The 19933-nt window shown below is 38.5% G+C and overlaps 1 protein-coding gene across 1 annotated transcript in view; it reads left to right on the top strand.

Annotated features, from left to right (window-relative positions):
• The first annotated feature begins 5748 nt into the window (after window positions 1–5748).
• LOC127617916 (low density lipoprotein receptor adapter protein 1-B-like) overlaps window positions 5749–19933 on the top strand; it is a 52006-nt gene continuing 37821 nt past the window's right edge. The window contains exon 1 of the mRNA XM_052090084.1: window positions 5749–6019. Within this exon, the coding sequence (XP_051946044.1) occupies window positions 5935–6019 (85 nt within the window). The 5' untranslated portion in view covers window positions 5749–5934. The remainder of the gene's footprint in view (window positions 6020–19933) is intronic.

Here is a 19933-nt window from a genome sequence, read left to right as displayed (position 1 = left end):
GTTATACTTTACACAAAAATGAAAACCAGTTATATAACTATACTGTCTGATAGTCAATCAGTGCTGAAAAGATTAGAAGAGAAGATGACAGATCACAAGAGTCATTTTCCAGTACAAGCAACCATTTCCTGTTCTGTTCTGAGTTCCTCACATACTGACTGTTGCTCTATTCGGCATATGGATGCATTAATAATGTACAGGAGCTGTATTTATTATTACACCCACGTTCCTCAAGGATCCAGTTCCAGTAGCGCAAGATAAACTGGTTTACGTTACGTTTATGCATTTGGCAGACGCTTTTATCCAAAGCAACTTACAGTGCACTTATTACAGGGACAATCCCCCCAGAGCAACCTGGAGTTAAGTGCCTTGCTCAAGGGCCCAACAGTGGCATCTTGGTGGTGCTGGTGGTGCTTGAACCCCCGACCTTCTGGTCAGTAACCCTGAGCCTCAACCACTGAGCCACAACTGCCCCATAATTAGATCCATCCATTTGATCCTCATCTGTCCATTCATCTATTCAATTGTTCATCATCCTTCCATCCATCATTGCATCCATCCATCTGTTCATCATCCATTTGATCCTCATTCATCCATTCATCTGTTCAAGTGTTCATCATCCTTCCATCCATCATTGCATCCATCCATCTGTTCATATCCATTTGATCCTCATTCATCCATTCATCTATTCAATTGTTCTTCATCCTTCCATCCATCATTGCATCCATCCATCTGTTCATCATCCATTTGATCCTCATTCATCCATTCATCTGTTCAATTGTTCATCATCCTTCCATCCATCATTGCATCCATCCATCTGTTCATCATCCATTTGATCCTCATTCATCCATTCATCTGTTCAATTGTTCATCATCCTTCCATCCATCATTGCATCCATCCATCTGTTCCTATCCATTTGATCCTCATTCATCCATTCATCTATTCAATTGTTCTTCATCCTTCCATCCATCATTGCATCCATCCATCTGTTCGTCATTCATTTGATCCTCATTCATCCATTCATCCTTCCATCCATCATTGCATCCATCCATCTGTTCATCATCCATTTGATCCTCATTCATCCATACATCTATTCAATTGTTCTTCATCCTTCCATCCATCATTGCATCCATCCATCTGTTCATCATCCATTTGATCCTCATTCATCCATTCATCTATTCAATTGTTCATCATCCTTCCATCCATCATTGCATCCATCCATCTGTTCATCATCCATTTGATCCTCATTCATCCATTCATCTGTTCAATTGTTCATCATCCTTCCATCCATCATTGCATCCATCCATCTGTTCATCATCCATTTGATCCTCATTCATCCATTCATCTATTCAATTGTTCATCATCCTTCCATCCATCATTGCATCCATCCATCTGTTCATCATCCATTTGATCTTCATTCATCCATTCATCTATTCAATTGTTCATCATCCATCCATCCATCATTGCATCCATCCATCTGTTCATCATCCATTTGATCCTCATTTATCCATTCATCTATTCAATTGTTCATCATCCTTCCATCCATCATTGCATCCATCCATCTGTTCATCATCCATTTGATCCTCATTCATCCATTCATCTATTCAATTGTTCATCATCCGTCCATCCATCATTGCATCCATCCATCTGTTCATCATCCATTTGATCCTCATTCATCCATTCATCTGTTCAATTGTTCATCATTCTTCCATCCATCATTGCATCCATCCATCTGTTCATCATCTATTTGATCTTCATTCATCCATTCATCTATTCAATTGTTCATCATCCATCCATCCATCACTGCATCCATCCATCTGTTCATCATCCATTTGATCTTCATTCATCCATTCATCTATTCAATTGTTCATCATCCATCCATCCATCATTGCATCCATCCATCTGTTCATCATCCATTTGATCCTCATTCATCCATTCATCTATTCAATTGTTCATTATCCGTCCATCCATCATTGCATCCATCCATCTGTTCATCATCCATTTGATCTTCATTCATCCATTCATCTGTTCAATTGTTCATCATCCTTCCATCCATCATTGCATCCATCCATCTGTTCATCATCCATTTGATCCTCATTCATCTATTCAATTGTTCATCATCCATCCATCCATCACTGCATCCATCCATCTGTTCATCATCCATTTGATCTTCATTCATCCATTCATCTATTCAATTGTTCATCATCCATCCATCCATCATTGCATCCATCCATCTGTTCATCATCCATTTGATCCTCATTCATCCATTCATCTATTCAATTGTTCATCATCCGTCCATCCATCATTGCATCCATCCATCTGTTCATCATCCATTTGATCCTCATTTATCCATTCATCTATTCAATTGTTCATCATCCTTCCATCCATCATTGCATCCATCCATCTGTTCATCATCCATTTGATCCTCATTCATCCATTCATCTATTCAATTGTTCATCATCCATCCATCATTGCATCCATCCATCTGTTCATCATCCATTTGATCTTCATTCATCCATTCATTTGTTCAATTGTTCATCATCCTTCCATCCATCTGTTCATCATCCATTTGATCCTCATTCATCCATTCCTCTATTCAATTGTTCATCATCCATCCATCTGTTCATCATTCATTTGATCCTCATTCATCCATTCATCTATTCAATTGTTCATCATCCATCCATCCATCATTGCATCCATCCATCTGTTCATCATCCATTTGATCCTCATTCATCCATTCATCTATTCAATTGTTCATCATCCGTCCATCCATCACTGCATCCATCCATCTGTTCATCATCCATTTGATCCTCATTTATCCATTCATCTATTCAATTGTTCATCATCCTTCCATCCATCATTGCATCCATCCATCTGTTCATCATCCATTTGATCCTCATTCATCCATTCATCTATTCAATTGTTCATCATCCGTCCATCCATCATTGCATCCATCCATCTGTTCATCATCCATTTGATCTTCATTCATCCATTCATCTATTCAATTGTTCATCATCCATCCATCCATCATTGCATCCATCCATCTGTTCATCATCCATTTGATCCTCATTTATCCATTCATCTATTCAATTGTTCATCATCCTTCCATCCATCATTGCATCCATCCATCTGTTCATCATCCATTTGATCCTCATTCATCCATTCCTCTATTCAATTGTTCATCATCCATCCATCTGTTCATCATCCATTTGATCCTCATTCATCCATTCATCTATTCAATTGTTCATCATCCATCCATCTGTTCATCATTCATTTGATCCTCATTCATCCATTCATCTATTCAATTGTTCATCATCCGTCCATCCATCATTGCATCCATCCATCTGTTCATCATCCATTTGATCTTCATTCATCTGTTCAATTGTTCATCATCCTTCCATCCATCATTGCATCCATCCATGTGTTCATCATCCATTTGATCCTCATTTATCCATTCATCTATTCAATTGTTCATCATCCTTCCATCCATCATTGCATCCATCCATCTGTTCATCATCCATTTGATCCTCATTCATCCATTCCTCTATTCAATTGTTCATCATCCACCCATCATTGCATCCATCCATCTGTTCATCATCGATTTGATCTTCATCTGTCCATTCATCTATTAAATTGTTTATCATCCATCCATCATTGCATCCATCCATCTTGAATAATTCCATCCATCCATCTGTTCATCCATCATCCATTTGATCATCATCCACCTGTCCATCCATTCAACTGTTTTATCTTCCATCCATCATTCATCCATCTGTCTGTCCACTCATCTGTCCATCATTGAATCCATCCATTATTGCATCCATCCATCCAGTATGGATCGCGGACTAAACCTAATCTCGAGTTATGTCACAGCAACTACACTCTCCATGAGTCTGCAGGATTTAGAGACACAGACTCAGTCTTGATCCTTCTGGCATTCATGTCTGATTGTTCTTTGGCCCTATGTTGAGTAATTCTCTCCTGTTTTTTTGTTTGTGTGCACCTTCACAGATATTGTGAAACAGGCCTCTTCCCTTTACATACAACATCTGTGTGTCACACTTGCCACATACTCGCTCAAGAATGCTGAAGGTTGGGATTTTTCTGCACTAACCACCTGAACTGAATGTATCCCAGAGTGATTTCATTGTGTTTACTTGTTCGCCCAAGAGCTATTACAAAAATGTGATGATATCGAAATGCTACTGTGGTGAATAGAATTCACAAAAACAAATTGTTTATTGAATTAGGTACTTGAAAACCACTTCTAGAGAAAACACACATTTGTGTCCAACAGCTTGGTCCAACCCAATTTTTGACTCTGTACTGTATAATTACTGAAATATGGCCCATGTGACAACTAACCCCGGTTAACCCCTCTTATAATACAAACTATTTACAAACAGACATTTACACATTTTGCATGCAAAGATGAGCCCTTCACTGCTAAATAGTAATATTAGATGGATGGCCAATGGTATTTTCTGCATGTGAACCCATGAAACAGGTTTTGGTGGGTCACACAAGGGGTTTGAAGAACCTGATGCCCCAGTCTCTGTTTGCCTTTCCGTACGTTCAGGCTGTAAGTAGCCACCCAAAACTGACAAGCAAATTTAGCTCTTCCTCAGAGGAAAACTCTTGAATGCCTGTTTTTCTTACCTCTCACTTTTTTATTTATATATGTGGTGAAGAGCTGTCACTTTATAATCCCTCGTGCAGATGAGTTTAGACAGGGATGAGCAGAGAGAAAGACAGCTTCACGCTCAGAAAATTTTGGTTCAATCATACAGTGGCCCCCAAATCTATTTGGACAGTTAAGATACATTTAAAAATGTATCATTGGATGACACATTTTCAAATCATGTGATGCCTAACATCACTTTTCAGAGTCATTTTTGCAAAGGCTTTTAACAAACTGATGATTTCCATTGATATACATGAGTAAGTCCAAGCAGAGTAACCACAGAGCCTTTTAATAATTTTAACAGACATTGTTACATTCTATAATGCTTAACAGGTCATTAATGTACCATATTGTAAATTCAATACATTTAGAAATAAATAGAATATTCAGTATTTTGCATTAATTGGCCCCCAGACCCCTAATTGAAAATCCAGACACTGACGTTTGACAACCAGAAATTGCCCAACCCTGGTGGAAAAACCAGCTTAAGCTGGTTGCTGTGTTTTAGAGCATGATACCTGGCCATAAACTGGTTGAAGCTGGTCATACCAGATCAAGCTGATTTTTGGAAGGTAGCAGCTGGTTGACCAGCTTAAACCAGCTACCATGTTCTGAAACACTTACCAGATTAAGCTGATTTTTCCACAAGTTTTTGTCTAAAATTGGAAATGTATATCAATAGTTTTTTCATTTAAGACCCAACAAATGTTATTATTATTATTTTTTTTTTGTAATGTTTTGCTGTAAAAGTGTGCTTGCGCTGACTTTTATATATTTACTTATTTATTTATTTTAAATGCAACTTAATTTGGTTTAATATTTTGGTTCAAATGTAATGAGATTCAGACATTTTTAAATGTGGCTTGTGTCCAAATACTTAAAAAATACGTCGATTGATGCCCTTGTAATGCATTGTTTTTTCTACTCGAGGTAAACGAAAAGTAAATTGTAGTAATTCGTTACACGCGCACGCGTGCGCGAAACCCCGCCCACTCGCGTGCGTCATTGTAATGACAGAACATTATCCGGTTAATTTCCATACTCAACCCCGCCCTCCGCGGCGGGCATGCTCGTACTTCGTACATCCACCCGGGATCATCCACGGAAAAGGAAGAAAACCACTAGCTGCAAGAAAAGTTTTCCAGCGGGGACAGACTGGTGCTCGATAGGACAGAAAACCACCGCAGGATCGCGCTCTCTGGATTATACAGTATCGTCATATACTGTTATTATTATTAATATTTCACATTATGGACGCGCTGAAATCTGCCGGGCGCGCGATCATTCGCAGTCCCAGCTTGGCAAAACAGTCCTGGAGCTCTGGAAAACACAAAAGTGAGTTACAGCTGTCATTCTACATGAATATACCTCAAAAGGAGCATTGAAGTGATTTTGTTTTATGTCTGATGAGCTATCATGAAGTTCAGCGTCAAAGTAAGTTGTTTGCAACCAGGGGCGTAGATTCCGCTGGGGATTGGGGGGTGGGGGACCCCATTATTTATACCATGATCAGCGGATGCTTTACACTGCAAATGTTCAAGCAAAATATACGCCACTGTTTGCAACTCATGGCTTGTTACAGCAGGGATTTTCAAGTGTTTACATGATATTTCATAACATATCGCTCGATTCAAGTTTTCAGAGTCAATAGGCACCATCTCTAGTGCAAGTTATACTGAAATGTTCAAGACTATGGCATGTATAGATTTACATAAATGTTACAGGAATGTTTCAGGTTCAGTATAAGCCCAGCTCAATCGACATCATTTGTGACATAATGTTGAAACCCCTCATAATGCATTTATTCAAAGTACTTAAACATTTTACATGTTGACATGATTTACATATTATATATTTGCTTAATAACTATATCTGTGTAAACAGCAAAAGTCATGTTGACACTAACAATGGAAGTGAATGAGGCTTTGAGGCAGTTGCTTAGCACTGAAGTACAAGACGTGAACATTAGATGTGTTAACATGTTTTTAGTGTGATAAAATTGCTAATTCACTTTTTTGTGTAAATCATTTACTGATCATATCCAAAAAGCAAAAGTCACGTTTAATGTAAGGGAATTAAAATGGTGTGGGCCAGTCCATAAACACTCAAATATAAACGGTTTAAAAAGTATAGCTACTAGACTTAAACATTTATCATGCTAACATGATTTAAGTAGGATATAATCGCTTACTTACATTTTCTGTGCAAAGTTATTACCAATATAACAACTTTGTTGCCATGATGATGTTGTGCTGTAAACCCAGTAATCATGGTATTGAAATAGCTTTACACAGATGTGGTTAGTTTGTGATATTATCATGTTAACACGTGTTATATACAGTATATCTATATACACACACGATCAGCCATAACATTATAACCACCTGCCTAATATTCTAGAGACTGTTGTTTGTGAAAATCCCATGAGGTCAGCAGTTACAGAAAAACTCAAACCAGCCCATCTCGCACCAACAAACATACATGCGATTATCTAATCAGCCAATTGTGTGGCAGCAGTGCAGTGCCTAAAATCATGCATATATGGGTCAGGAGCTTAGGTTAATGTTCACAGCAACCATCAGAATTGGAAAAAAAAATTGATCTCAGTGATTTGGACCGTGGCATGATTGTTGGTGCCAGATGGGCTGGTTTGAGTATTTCTGTAACTGTTGATCTTTTCACGCACAGCAGTCTCTAGAATTTACTCAGAATGGTGCCAAAAACCAAAAACATCCAGTGAGCATCAGCTCTGTGGACGGAAATGTCTTTTTGATGAGAGAGGTCACGACTGGTTTGAACTGACAAAGTATATGGTAACTCAGATAATCGGTCTGTACAATTGTGGTGAGAAGAATAGCTTCTCAGAATGCTATTCTGAGATGTGGGTTGGCACTGTTTTGGTGGCACGAGAGACCTACAAGGCAGGTGGTTTTAATGTTGTGGCTGACAGTTATGTGTATATATATATAAAATAGACTAGTGGCTATACGTTTAAAAACCATGTGTATTTGAGTGTTTTATCACTTCTATTCTAAGTGCTGAAATGGCACTGCTCTGCTGTGGTTGTAACATTGGAACAGAAATCATTATCACAAAAAAATGACATCTCTCACCACATTGCCACCACTGAGCATTACAGATGTGATCTTCTCATCTACGGTTTTCTTGAAGTTCCTGAAAGAGTCTTGCTTTTTATAAGATCTATAGGATATAGGGCTGTCAACTGGGCAGAGAAACTAAGTTAGAATTTTTAACTTAAATATTTTCAAAATTCTAATAATATTTGAATTTTAAAGTCAGCTAATTGTTTTTTACCATTTTCAACTAATGTGCATAAAATAAATAAATAAAACATTTTAGCTGGTCCATATTTTCAAATGTGCTTCAATAGACCGTTCACATGGTGTTACACTTACTGATGCCACAGTATACTACCCCTGACTCAAACTTCATAATAACAGCAAAATACCACAGTGATTATTATCCATTACAGTGTATGTACTGTAGCAATATTCCCAGATAGCAATGGTATTTGGCTGAACTTGGTGGTGAAGCTGCTCAGACTATGAGCCCAGGTTAAGGGGTGTTCAAACAGACGGTACACAACAGACTGGAACCGAACCAGAGGATCTCGAGATAGACACACATTTCCAAAATTGTGTGACAAAAACGAATTGCTTAATCTGAGAAACGCTTATAAGAGAGCAAGACATACCTCCACCAACTGTAAGGGGCTGTTCACACCGAACTTTTTGCAACCATCCATTTGTTTTTCTATGTAAAAACGAGCTAGAAGAATGTCTTTTTTTTGTATTTATTTATTCAGCGTCTCATGCAGGAGTGCTGTTTTTTTTAGATGCTGTGTCAAATTAAAAATACATTTAAAAAGCATATTGTGAGGGGGGCCTGGAATGCTCAGCAAGCAAAGACGCTGACTACCACACCTGGAGTCTCGAGTACGAATCCAGGGCGTGCTGAGTGACTCCAGCCAGGTCTCCTTAGCAACAAAATTGGCCCAGTTGCTAGGGAGGGTAGTGTCAAGTGGGTAACCTCCTCTTGGTCACAATAATGTGGTTCGTTCTCGCTCAACAAGCCATGTGATAAGATGCGGGGATTGACGGTCTCAGATGTGGAGGCAACTGAGATTCATCCTCTGCCACCTGGATTGAGGTGAGTCACTATGCCACCTTGAGGACTTGGAGAACATTGGAAATTAGGCATTTCAAATTGGGGAGAAAAAGGGGAGAAAAAATAAAAAGCATATTGAGAATCCTACTTTCTTTTAAACTGTATTTGTTGCGCTGTGTCGAGGCTTTTTTAGAGCAAGAATGCAATCTATCCGAAGTCATTGTCAGTGGTCGGCACAAATCCAAATTTGAATGCGCATTTATTTCTTAAATTCGACAAATATTTGAAATTCAAATTTTTATTTGACAGCCCTAATAGGAAACATGCATTTCTTGCTTAGAGAGGATGACAGTAGAATTAAAGCTGATTTTGGCAACCCAGTGTTGCTAGGCAATGCTTTTTTGGTGTACATAATATGGCATCGATTTGCTTTATTTGAAAAAGGAGAGAGACACTGAAGGAAGGCAGTCTCTGGAGTATGGGAGTTGTAATGCAATCAGTTTAAAGGGATAGTTCACCAAAAAAATGAAAGAAAATATTTGTCATAATTTAATCACCTTCATTTTGTTTCCAACCCATATTACTTTCTTTCTGAACACATAAGATGCTTGGCAGGATGTCAGAAAATTCTCTCATCATTTACACCCTCATGCCATCCCTTATGTGTATGACTTTATTTCTTCTGCTGAACACAAATGAAGATTTTTAGAAGAATATTTCAGCTCTGTACATCCATATAATGCAAGTGAATGGTGACCAAATCTTTGAAGCTCCAAAGAGCACATAATACAGTGCCACTCCAGTGGTTAAATCCAAGCCATATGATATGTGTGGGTGAGAAACAGATACATTTTAAAGTCCTTTTTTTACTATAAATCTGCACTTTCACCAGCCATCCAAAGTGCTCTTATCTCCTAAGAGTTCTTCTTGATTTATTTTTGGCGATTCCCATTCTTTGTGCATATTGCCACCTACAGGGCAGGGAGTAGAATGTATAGTAAAAAGGGAAACAGTGTTGTCTCAACCCCAATAAAGCTCACCCTTAAACTGTTATTAAAGCTATGTGTTTGCATGCAATAATGTGTAACCGAGTCAACAGATGTAGTAAATCAATGCCTCTTAGGTAAGCTGCTGATGTTTGGCTGCTCGTGTCCCACTGGATTCAGTGCAGTCTTTGATCTCAGTCTCAGTGTGTATGTCCCGCAGACAGCAGTCATTCCAGTGTTCAGTCAATCTAATGCACACAAACAGGCTTCGCTTTTAGACTGATGACACCATGCTGAGATATTTGGAGTTTAGGGATGCACAATATAACTGACAAAACGGTGTAGATATACTATGTTGGTTAGTGATAGATCAATATTTGGTCATTTTGAGATTATAGACATCAGACTATGACTGTAGCAGCTTTTTCCAAAAATTATTTACATACAAATTGTTTCACTTGTAATTGACTATATCACAATTCCAGTGGGTCAGAAGTTTACATACACTAAGTTAACTGTGCCTTTAAGTAGCTAGTAAAATTCAAAATAATTATGTAAAGCCTAATTTAGATTCAATTGGAGTCAATTGGAGGTGTACCTGTGGATGTATTTTAAGGCCAACATTCAAACTCTGTGCCTGTTTGCTTGACATCATGGGAAAATCAAAAGAAATCAGCCAAGACCTCAGAAAATACATTGTGGACCTCCAGAAATCTGGTTCATCCTTGGGAGCAATTTCCAAATGCCTGAAGGTACCACGTTCATCTGTACAAACAATAGTACTCAAGTATAAACACATACCACTCAGGAAAGAGACTAATTCAGTCTCCTAGAGATGAACGTAGATTGATTTGCGAAAAGTGCAAATCAATCCCAGAACAACAGCAAAGGACCTTGTGAAGATGCTGTTGGATACATCAAGTATCTATATCCACAGTAAAACAAGTCCTATATTGACATAACCTGAAAGGCTGCTCAGCAAGGAAGAAGCCACTGCTCCAAAACCATCATATAAAAGCCAGACTACAGTTTGCAAGTGCACATGGGGACAAAGATCTTACTTTTTGGAGAAATGTCCTCTGGTCTGATGAAACAAAATCTGAACTCTTTGGCCATAATGACAATCGTTTTGTTTGGAGGAAAAAGGTTGAGCCTTTCAAGCCGAAGAACACCATCCCAACCATGAATTGTGGGGAGGCAGCATCATGTTGTGGGGTGCTTTTCTGCAGGAGGGACTGGTGCACTTCACAAAATAGATGGCATCATGAAGAATTAAAATGATGTGGATGTATTGAAGCAACATCTCAAGACATCAGCCATGAAGTTAAAGCTCAGTAGCAAATGGGTCTTCCACATGGACAGTGACCCCAAGTATACCTCCAAAGTTGTGGCAAAATGGCTTAAGGACAACAAAGTCAAGGTATTTGAGTGGCCATCACAAAGCTCTGACCTCAATCCAATAGAAAATTTGTGGGCAGAACTCAAAAAAAGAACACAAAAGCATGTGTGATCAAGGAGGCCTACAAACCAGACTCAGTTACACCAGTTCTGTCTGGAGGAATTGGCCAAAATTCCAGCAAATTATTGTGAGAAGCTTGTGAAAGGCTACACAAAACATCTGACACAAGTTAAACAATTTAAAGCCAATGCTACCAAATACTAACAAAGTGTAAACTTCTGACCCACTTGGAATGTGATGAAAGAAATAAAAGCTGAAATAAATCATCCTCTCTACTATTATTCTGACATTTCACATTCTTAAAATAAAGTAGTGATCCCAACTGACATAAGACAGGGAATGTTTTCTACGATTACATGTCAGGAGTTGTGAAAAACTGAGTTTAAATGTATTTGGCGAAGGTGAATGTGAACTGAATACAAAAACTGACTACTTCCTGAGACCGGATATACATGGTGACATTGAACATGGTGGGCAGGGACAGTGTCACACTCTGTTACTAATGGACAAAGTCCATATCCAACCACCATGCAGAGAACTTAAACATTCATCTAAATACTTAATTTTACCTTATCGACTTTTATCACATTCAATACATTTACATAGTTAAGCTGTGACAGCAGCTGACAGTTGCTGCTATTTTTGGGCATGTCATAACAGGAAATGTGCTACACCGCCGCAGACTAGCAGTGCGTGATGCCAAAGTCATGCTCGCTGTTATAATTAATGCATCCAATCACGTTGCATTTCCTGATAGTCAAGGTGGTGGACTGTAGTTCAGCTCTGAATCCTGAGATTTTGTGCCCACTTTTGGCACTCAGAGCTTTTAGGTTTCTAATCATAAGCTCTAGAATCTATGATTGATAAAAGAGATATTTCCGAAATTAAGACGTTGTAAAATGTCAATAAACACGCACCTGTGAATGCACATTCTAAATGAAGTTTTGCAACCATAAAGAGCCTACAGTTAGGACAAAACACTATATTACGTGTGAGAAAATTGTGTATAGTGATTTTGTATGAATATATTCAGTTATGTATTGAACATTTGTGGGTTTGTTTTCTTCATATTGTTGCCAGTGTTTTATAAAAACAGCTTGACCTCATAAAAAGTAATTCGGTTACAAATCTGACAACATTGGTCGTGCTGCGTGTGTACTTTTGTGTGCAGCAAAGATTTGGAAAGGTTTTAATAATGGTTTGGGTTACAAAATTATTGGGTGGCGTCAAACTCTGTTTCCTTGAAATACTAAGATTGCATTCTTTGATCTTGAAACCCTATCTGATCATATTTGTAATATGTTTGTGTAGAATATTTGTTTGGGACTTTACCATGTTAACAGGCTGCTCCTGTACCTCAGCAGCTCCTAAATACTTGAACACTGGAGATAGGTCTGGTAATGCATACTCTGATGGAAAGTATTGGTAATTCTCATCTTCCAGCGTGGAGGGTGTGGTGCTCCCGGTGGAATCTGCAACAGAGAAAGTCATGTCCAAAGCCAAGCAGAAGATCTGAGAAAGGCTGCCAGTGTGCAATGGAAATTGCTTCCATCAGAACACTCTTTTACAAGGCAGATTTACAACCTCACAGACATCTGTAATATCACAGCACAGACACATACACTCGCTTCAATTTCTGCATGGTGTGTCTGCATCTGGAGATTGAAGCAGATCAGGGTCAGTAAGAGATTAAGAAAATGTTTTGTAAGGAAGAAGGTCTGTGTTTGATAGTGTTTAAACATGGGTAGATGTAACGATGGCCAGCTGATAGATAGCTGGGCGATGTGAATAAACCTCACTCTCCTGACCTCAAGAGGTGCACTAGCGACTAACGCTAGAGGCTGTAGCCTTAAGCCTCCTTGTTGGTGCACCCGCCTCCCATGCCGGAGACGCTGGTTCAAGTCCCGTATTGAGCGGGTAGAACAGAAGTGTCACAATGGTGCCGTGACCCGGATGGGAGTGAGGTTTGGGGGGGGCGAGTGTAATAGTAGCCAGCTGATAGGTAGCTGTGCAATGTGTATAAACCTCTCTCTCCTGACCTCAAGAGGTGCACTAGTGACTGACACTAGAGGCTGTAGCCTTTAGCCTCCTTGTTAGCGCACCCGCCTCCCATGCCGGAGATGCCAGTTAGAGTCCTGTACGGAGCGGATAGAACAGGAGCGTCACATAGACATTTAAACTTCACGCAGAAGTTTTGATGTTATAAGACACACTTGGGCATTGCATTCTCCATGATTTTGCTGGCAATTTAAAATTGCAACATTTGAATATTGCAAACATTTTTATATGGTTTTATTTGGACTTAAATACTTTACATGTGAGTTTTGAAGTTGTGTTTTTTATTTGTTAAAAAAGTGTTACTCCTAAAGAAATTAAATGTAATTTTGACACATGCATAACATCATGAGCACACACATGAGATGAAGAACTGTGACTGTAACGTAATAAAAGCCATTTTATTCTACATTAAGAGGGTCCCAACAGGGGGGCTGCCATGTTAGGATCACATGACCAGCCGAATAATATTCACTTAATCGCAGTAACCATCCTGTTATTGGACGTTTTCACTTATGGATTAAATCAATCATGTCTGACTGTGAATAGTGCAATTCTGCAATGGCATCGGTAACTCACTCAATGTTTGAGTGATGTTGCATCCACATCAGTAGGTGTCGGTGTAAGAACAAGACAATCAGTACAAAATGCAATCAGTAAAGTAATCTCATGGATTACATTTTTGGGGTAATATAATGTGATTACTTTTGGATTACTTTCAACCTAATTCTATTTTATTTTGTCTCATGCATTTGAGTCGGATAATCATTTTAACAAAAATTTCAAAGAGGAGAGAATGTATTTTTTATTACTAACAAAAAGAGGCTAACGAAAAGAGTTAATACATTTTTAGAAAGTGCTTTAAACCTTACATAAATTAGATTAACATTAAATCTAGCAATGGCAGTGCAGTCATCAATCTAGTTGTTTAAACACTGGCCCTAAACACTTACTTAGTTTACAATTTTACATTTACATTTATGCATTTGGCAGACGCTTTTATCCAAAGCGACTTACAGAGTCCTCATTACAGGGACAATCCCCCCCGGAGCAACCTGGAGTTAAGTGCCTTGCTCAAGGACACAATGGTGGTGGCTGTGGGGCTCGAACCATCCATCCATCTGATTACCAGATTACCAGTTATGTGCTTAGACCACTACACCAACACCATTGTGACCACTACACCACCACTTGCACTGCACGTCATGTAATAAGTAATATTGTCATTATATTCATGCTGGTTAGCCAGATGGGAACTGGCCCCCACAGTTACCCTAGTTTCCCCGAAGGTTATTTTTCCCTATTAACCAATATCTTATGGGGTTTTGTGTTCCTTGCCACAGTCGCATTTGGCTTGCTCACAGGGGTTCCAAATACAATTATTATTGACTTATTTATTTAATGAGTTATTTTAAGACACGATTTTCAATCACATATTTATCAAACTGCACAATGATGTCTCTAAGACTAGATATTATAGTTTAATTTTCAGTTCAAGCATGAGTTTCTGTAAAGCTCTATATAAATAAAAATGACTTGACAGTGCACGGCAAAGGAAGGACCAAAAGTTTGTAATTCAAAAACATTTTAGTGCATAAACAGTAGCAACATTACGAACACTGATGACCATAAAATCAACAGCAATGACATTGCTTGGTCAAAACCTTCATCTAAAAACACTGAAACATTTTTACCCTTACTGTTTACTGATAGTCCATCGCCTATTCCAAAGATGAGGTGCAAGATATTATCTGTTCAACAGCAAGAATATTTTAAAACAGCAGAGTCACACAAGGATCAATTATGTCAAGTTTCATGCAGTGGACTCCGCTGCATCAGCAGAGCGATGGGCTTTGTTCCATATTGCTGCACTATTGTGCAGTTGAACTATTGTGTACCCCGTGGGCAGGACCCTTAGAGATAGCATCCACTAGATCCTTTGAAGCAATTAAGTTCAATGTGTGAGCTACACACTTGGTGTAATTTCATTCTTTTTTTTTCTTCCCTTTTCTCCCCATTTGGAACGCCCAATTCCCAATGCGCACTAAATCCTTGTGGTGGCGTAGTGACTCTCCTCAATCCAGGAGGTCAATCCACGCATCTTATCATGTGGTTGTTATGCGCGTTACCGCGGAGACACAGCACATGTGGAGGCTTCACGCTAATTTCTGCAGCATCCACGCACAACTCACCACACGCCCCACCGAGAGCAAGAACCACATTATAGCGACCACAAGGATCTTACCCATGTGACTCTACCCTCCCTAGCAACCGGGCCAATTTGGTTGCATAGGAGACCTGGCTGGAGTCACTCAGCACACCCTGGATTTGAACTCGTGACTGCCAGGAGTGGTAGACAGCATCTTTACCACTGAGCTACCCAGGCGCCTGGTGTAATTTCATTCTTAAAAATGAAATTATTTCTATAGAACCAGTGATTAAATGCTCACTGTATTCCAATTTCGAGTGTTTTAAAATGTAATGTAATCAAATTACATGGTCTTGGTTTTTGTAATCTGATTACATGATCCAGATTACATGTTATCCGTTATAACCCAGCACTGCGTGCCATTAAGGTTGGTAAGTTTGATTCATTTATGTGAATAAGTGAACGTTGTCTTTCAACGAATCAATTCTAAACTGATTCAACGATTGTTCACAACGTCTTTGCACCGCATTGTTTTAGCATTATGACAGAGAGATGATTAACTGCAGCTAATTCTTCCTTGTGTTTTTTAATGAAACCCCTTTAAGCCATTTCAGACCAAATAGACGTATATTGTGAAATATATAAAATATTGTCAAAAGGCTGTGAAATATTGAGATACAGATATTTCCGCTATATCACCCAGCCCTGTGTGTGAGTAATGCCTCGTCAGCACTGGAGTCATGAGTGTATTTGCTAATCTGCAGTTCATAAAATGAAGACACAGCAGGGCTTTCACAATCCTCTGAGAGCTTGTTGATTGTGTCCTTTTGCAACCTGTGTGTGTGTGCGTGTGTGTGTGTGTGTGTGTGTGTGTGTGTGTGTGTGTGTGTGTGTGTGCGCCATATCAAATATTAAATACACAATTATCCATGTAAACTGCATATACAATGAGAAAACATCAGTTCATTATTTTTACAGAATCATAATTGACCAATAATTGATGAATGACATGTTACTCAAAGACATAAATGCCCAAGTGTGTGTGTGTGTGTGCGTGCATGACTCCATTTATCAGCCTGTGCCAGGGTACGATCTCTCATCTCCCTTCTCTTCTGTCATCCCTTGTTTTATCTCCTGACTGAACAATGCCTCCTATTTTCCTATTCTGATATTTCTCCAACCTCAGATGGCATGATGTGTCCACACATGTAGCCAAGCAGTCTCTGTCTGTGCGTCTCTCAGTAGAGCAGAACAGTAGGATTCTGTGAGTAAAAAGTCCATTCGTTTTTATGAAATGATGTAAACCTTTCAAGACAGATTACTTCATTTTTTTATAAAAATATTGAATGGTTAATAAGCAGATTGTCCGGTAAAGAACTACACTTCACAAGCTCTAATCTACGATTCTAGTGGGTTTGGATGAAGCTGATTGGTTCTTTTGTTTGGGACAGAATAGTCTTAGTTGTTTCTAAGAAATGAACAGAAGCGTTGTGTTTGACATGGTGTGTTGGTGCGTGTGTGTGTGCGTGTGTGTGCGTGTGTGTGTGTGTGTGTGTGTGCAGTGTTTCATTGCGTGAGTTGAACGGAGTGAGTTTGTGTATAGTTTTGGGTGTTTTTGGGTGTAAACTGCTCTGAGCACTGTGTGTGTGTAGATGTGTTGTGAGAGGGATATTTCATCAGGTGAGTTCATAGACAATGGCTCTATTCACTACCAGACACTCTAAAATCTGTCTCATTTTGACAGATCTCAAAAACTACTTTAATTGTGTTTTAATGGTTCTTTTATGCCATTTTTGGAGCTTGACAGTAACGAACATGACTAACACACAGTATTGGATTAGGACCAGGCTTGTCAAACCGATACCCGATCCATCTAAAAACATCAGGGTCGATACCGATCCAGGTATCAGATCGGTGCCATCATTATAATGGCCGATATATTTTTTAATTTTTTTATTTGTAACTTTATTGTCATTGTGCAGAGTACAGGTACAGAGCCAATGAAATGCAGTTGTTTTCGCATATCCCAACTAAGCTGGGGTCAGAGCGCAGGGTCAGCCATAAAACAGCGCCCCTGGATAGGGTCAAGGGCCTTGCTCAAGGGCAGTGCTGGGGCTTGAACCCCCAACCTTTCGGTCAGTAACCCAGAGCCTCAACCACTGAGCCAACACTGGCCATAGATATATCTGTAGAGCAGGGCTGCTGATGCATCATGAATAGTTTTATTATTTGGTCTGCATCCACTAAAGGGACAGTTTGCCCAAAAAATTCAATTCTGTCATCATTTACTCACCCTCGTGTTGTTCCAAAGCTGCTTGATGCTCTTCTGTAGAATACAAAAGAGCTGTAAGGCAAAATAGTAGCCCGAGTCACCATTCACTTTCATTGCATCTTTTTCCATATAACGAATGTGAATGGTGACTGAGGCTAACATTCTGCCTTACGTCATCTTTTTATGTTCCATCAAAGAAGTACGGGTTTGGAACATCATGAGGGTGAGTAAATGTTCGCAATTTTCTTGTCGTCTGTCATTTGTAAAGTATTAAATTCACCAGATTGGATGGTTATTTAAACATTGTTTTGTTGAATTTCCAGCAAAAATGACCTATAAATACATCATATATATTTAGAAATTATATATCTATAATGTTATAAATATGTCGGTATATATTAATATAATAAGAAATATATATATTTATATATATATATATATATATATATATATATATATATATATATTTATTTATAAAATAACAATTTACAGGTAAATAATGAAATAAAAGTACAAAATGATAAAAAATTACTTGAACTCTCAAACTGCGGTAAAATATATTTTTTTGCAAAAGGTTTTGTATGATACACTCAAAAAATATTTTAACCTAATTGTAAGATTTACACATTTCAATTTTATAAAGTTTCATCAAATTGAGTTGTTTTATAATTTTTTTTTAAAGAAAATTATATATATATAGTTTTTGTAATTTTATTTTGTTCAAGATTAATCAAGTAAAATTTATGGAATTTTGTTATTAAATTAAAATGCATAAATCTATCTATCTATCTATCTATCTGTCTGTCTGTCTGTCTGTCTGTCTGTCTGTCTGTCTGTCTGTCTGTCTGTCTGTCTGTTTTCCATCCAGCTCTATCTATCTATCTATCTATCTATCTATCTATCTATCTATCTATCTATCTATCTATCTGTCTGTCTGTCTGTCTGTCTGTCTGTCTGTCTGTCTGTTTTCCATCCGTCTATCTATCTATCTATCTATCTATCTATCTATCTATCTATCTATCTATCTATCTTAAAAAAAAAAGAAATGAGTCCTTTTACATTATACTTCCTGCCTAAATTCCTGCTTTAATAAGAAATGCATCAAAAAGAAAGAAATTTGAACATTGCACTCGTGAAGCCATTTGATGCAGTTTTTCATGTGTGGAGTGTCTCGCCGTCTATTTTCATTGTGAACAGCAGATCTGAGCTCAGTGTTTGGGGAAAGCTGACCTCACACACTGTGAGAGCTGTAATTGGAGCAAACCCACAAGCAGACAGTCAGGATGATGATTCGGCAGCTCTGTATGCATCCGTGATTGACACTTTCTAGGGAACATGATCACGGGTCACTGCTCACGGTAAACTAGTTTATGTAAATGAACCTTGAATGGTGTGACTCCTCTCTGCATGGAAAATGACGAGTTCTTCCTCAGAAGCTTTCACTGTAGTAGCCTGGGACTTTAAAATGTGACAGTCCGTGAAAAAAACCAAATAAAAACCTGTGCTATCAGATTTGAACTGGCTATTTCAACCAGGTCTTGAGTGCAAAATGCATCATGATCATACAGTCTGTTAACGGTCCTTGGCTGCCCGATCTGAGGCTCAGATTACCCGACTAACAACAAACACCTAACAAACCCCTCATTGAGAGATTTTGCCCAATCCCAACAGATCAGGTAACCAGGGCATACGTTTTGGAGAGAGATGCTGAGCTCAAATAGTGCATTAGGACAGAACAGCTGCAGGTTTACTCCAGGGTCTCTGTGACTGACAGATTGAGAAGAGACTCTGATTACTGTGTGATTCGATCAGTTTCATCAGCGAGTTCCTGCTGAATGGAGATTCACTGACATACTGAAGACTGGCTTCATCCTGTCAGATGCAGAACCTTTGAAATGGCGGAGCAAATAATACATCATCGCAGATGGTATATTAATATTGTTTTAACGCTAATGACGTGCTCACTGCTTTTCATATTGTGGGGATTGTGAGAATGTATGTACATTATTATCACCCTTTTGTCTTTCCAGATCCGTATGATTTTCTCTCTTCCGTGCAACTAGTATATGCAGAAATTATTTCTTGGCTAATGCTGTTTATTATACAGGCAATTTTCTAACATTACGAAAATATAGATTTTTATTTACATTTTATTCGTTTCTGAACATTTTTGGAATCACTGAATCCAGACATAATAATC

The sequence above is a fragment of the Xyrauchen texanus genome, chromosome 24 (genome assembly GCF_025860055.1).
Source record: "Xyrauchen texanus isolate HMW12.3.18 chromosome 24, RBS_HiC_50CHRs, whole genome shotgun sequence".
Taxonomy (NCBI): Eukaryota; Metazoa; Chordata; class Actinopteri; order Cypriniformes; family Catostomidae; genus Xyrauchen; species Xyrauchen texanus.
The sequence above is the reverse complement of the archived record's forward strand: the minus strand, read 5'-3'. Positions and strand labels throughout refer to the sequence as shown.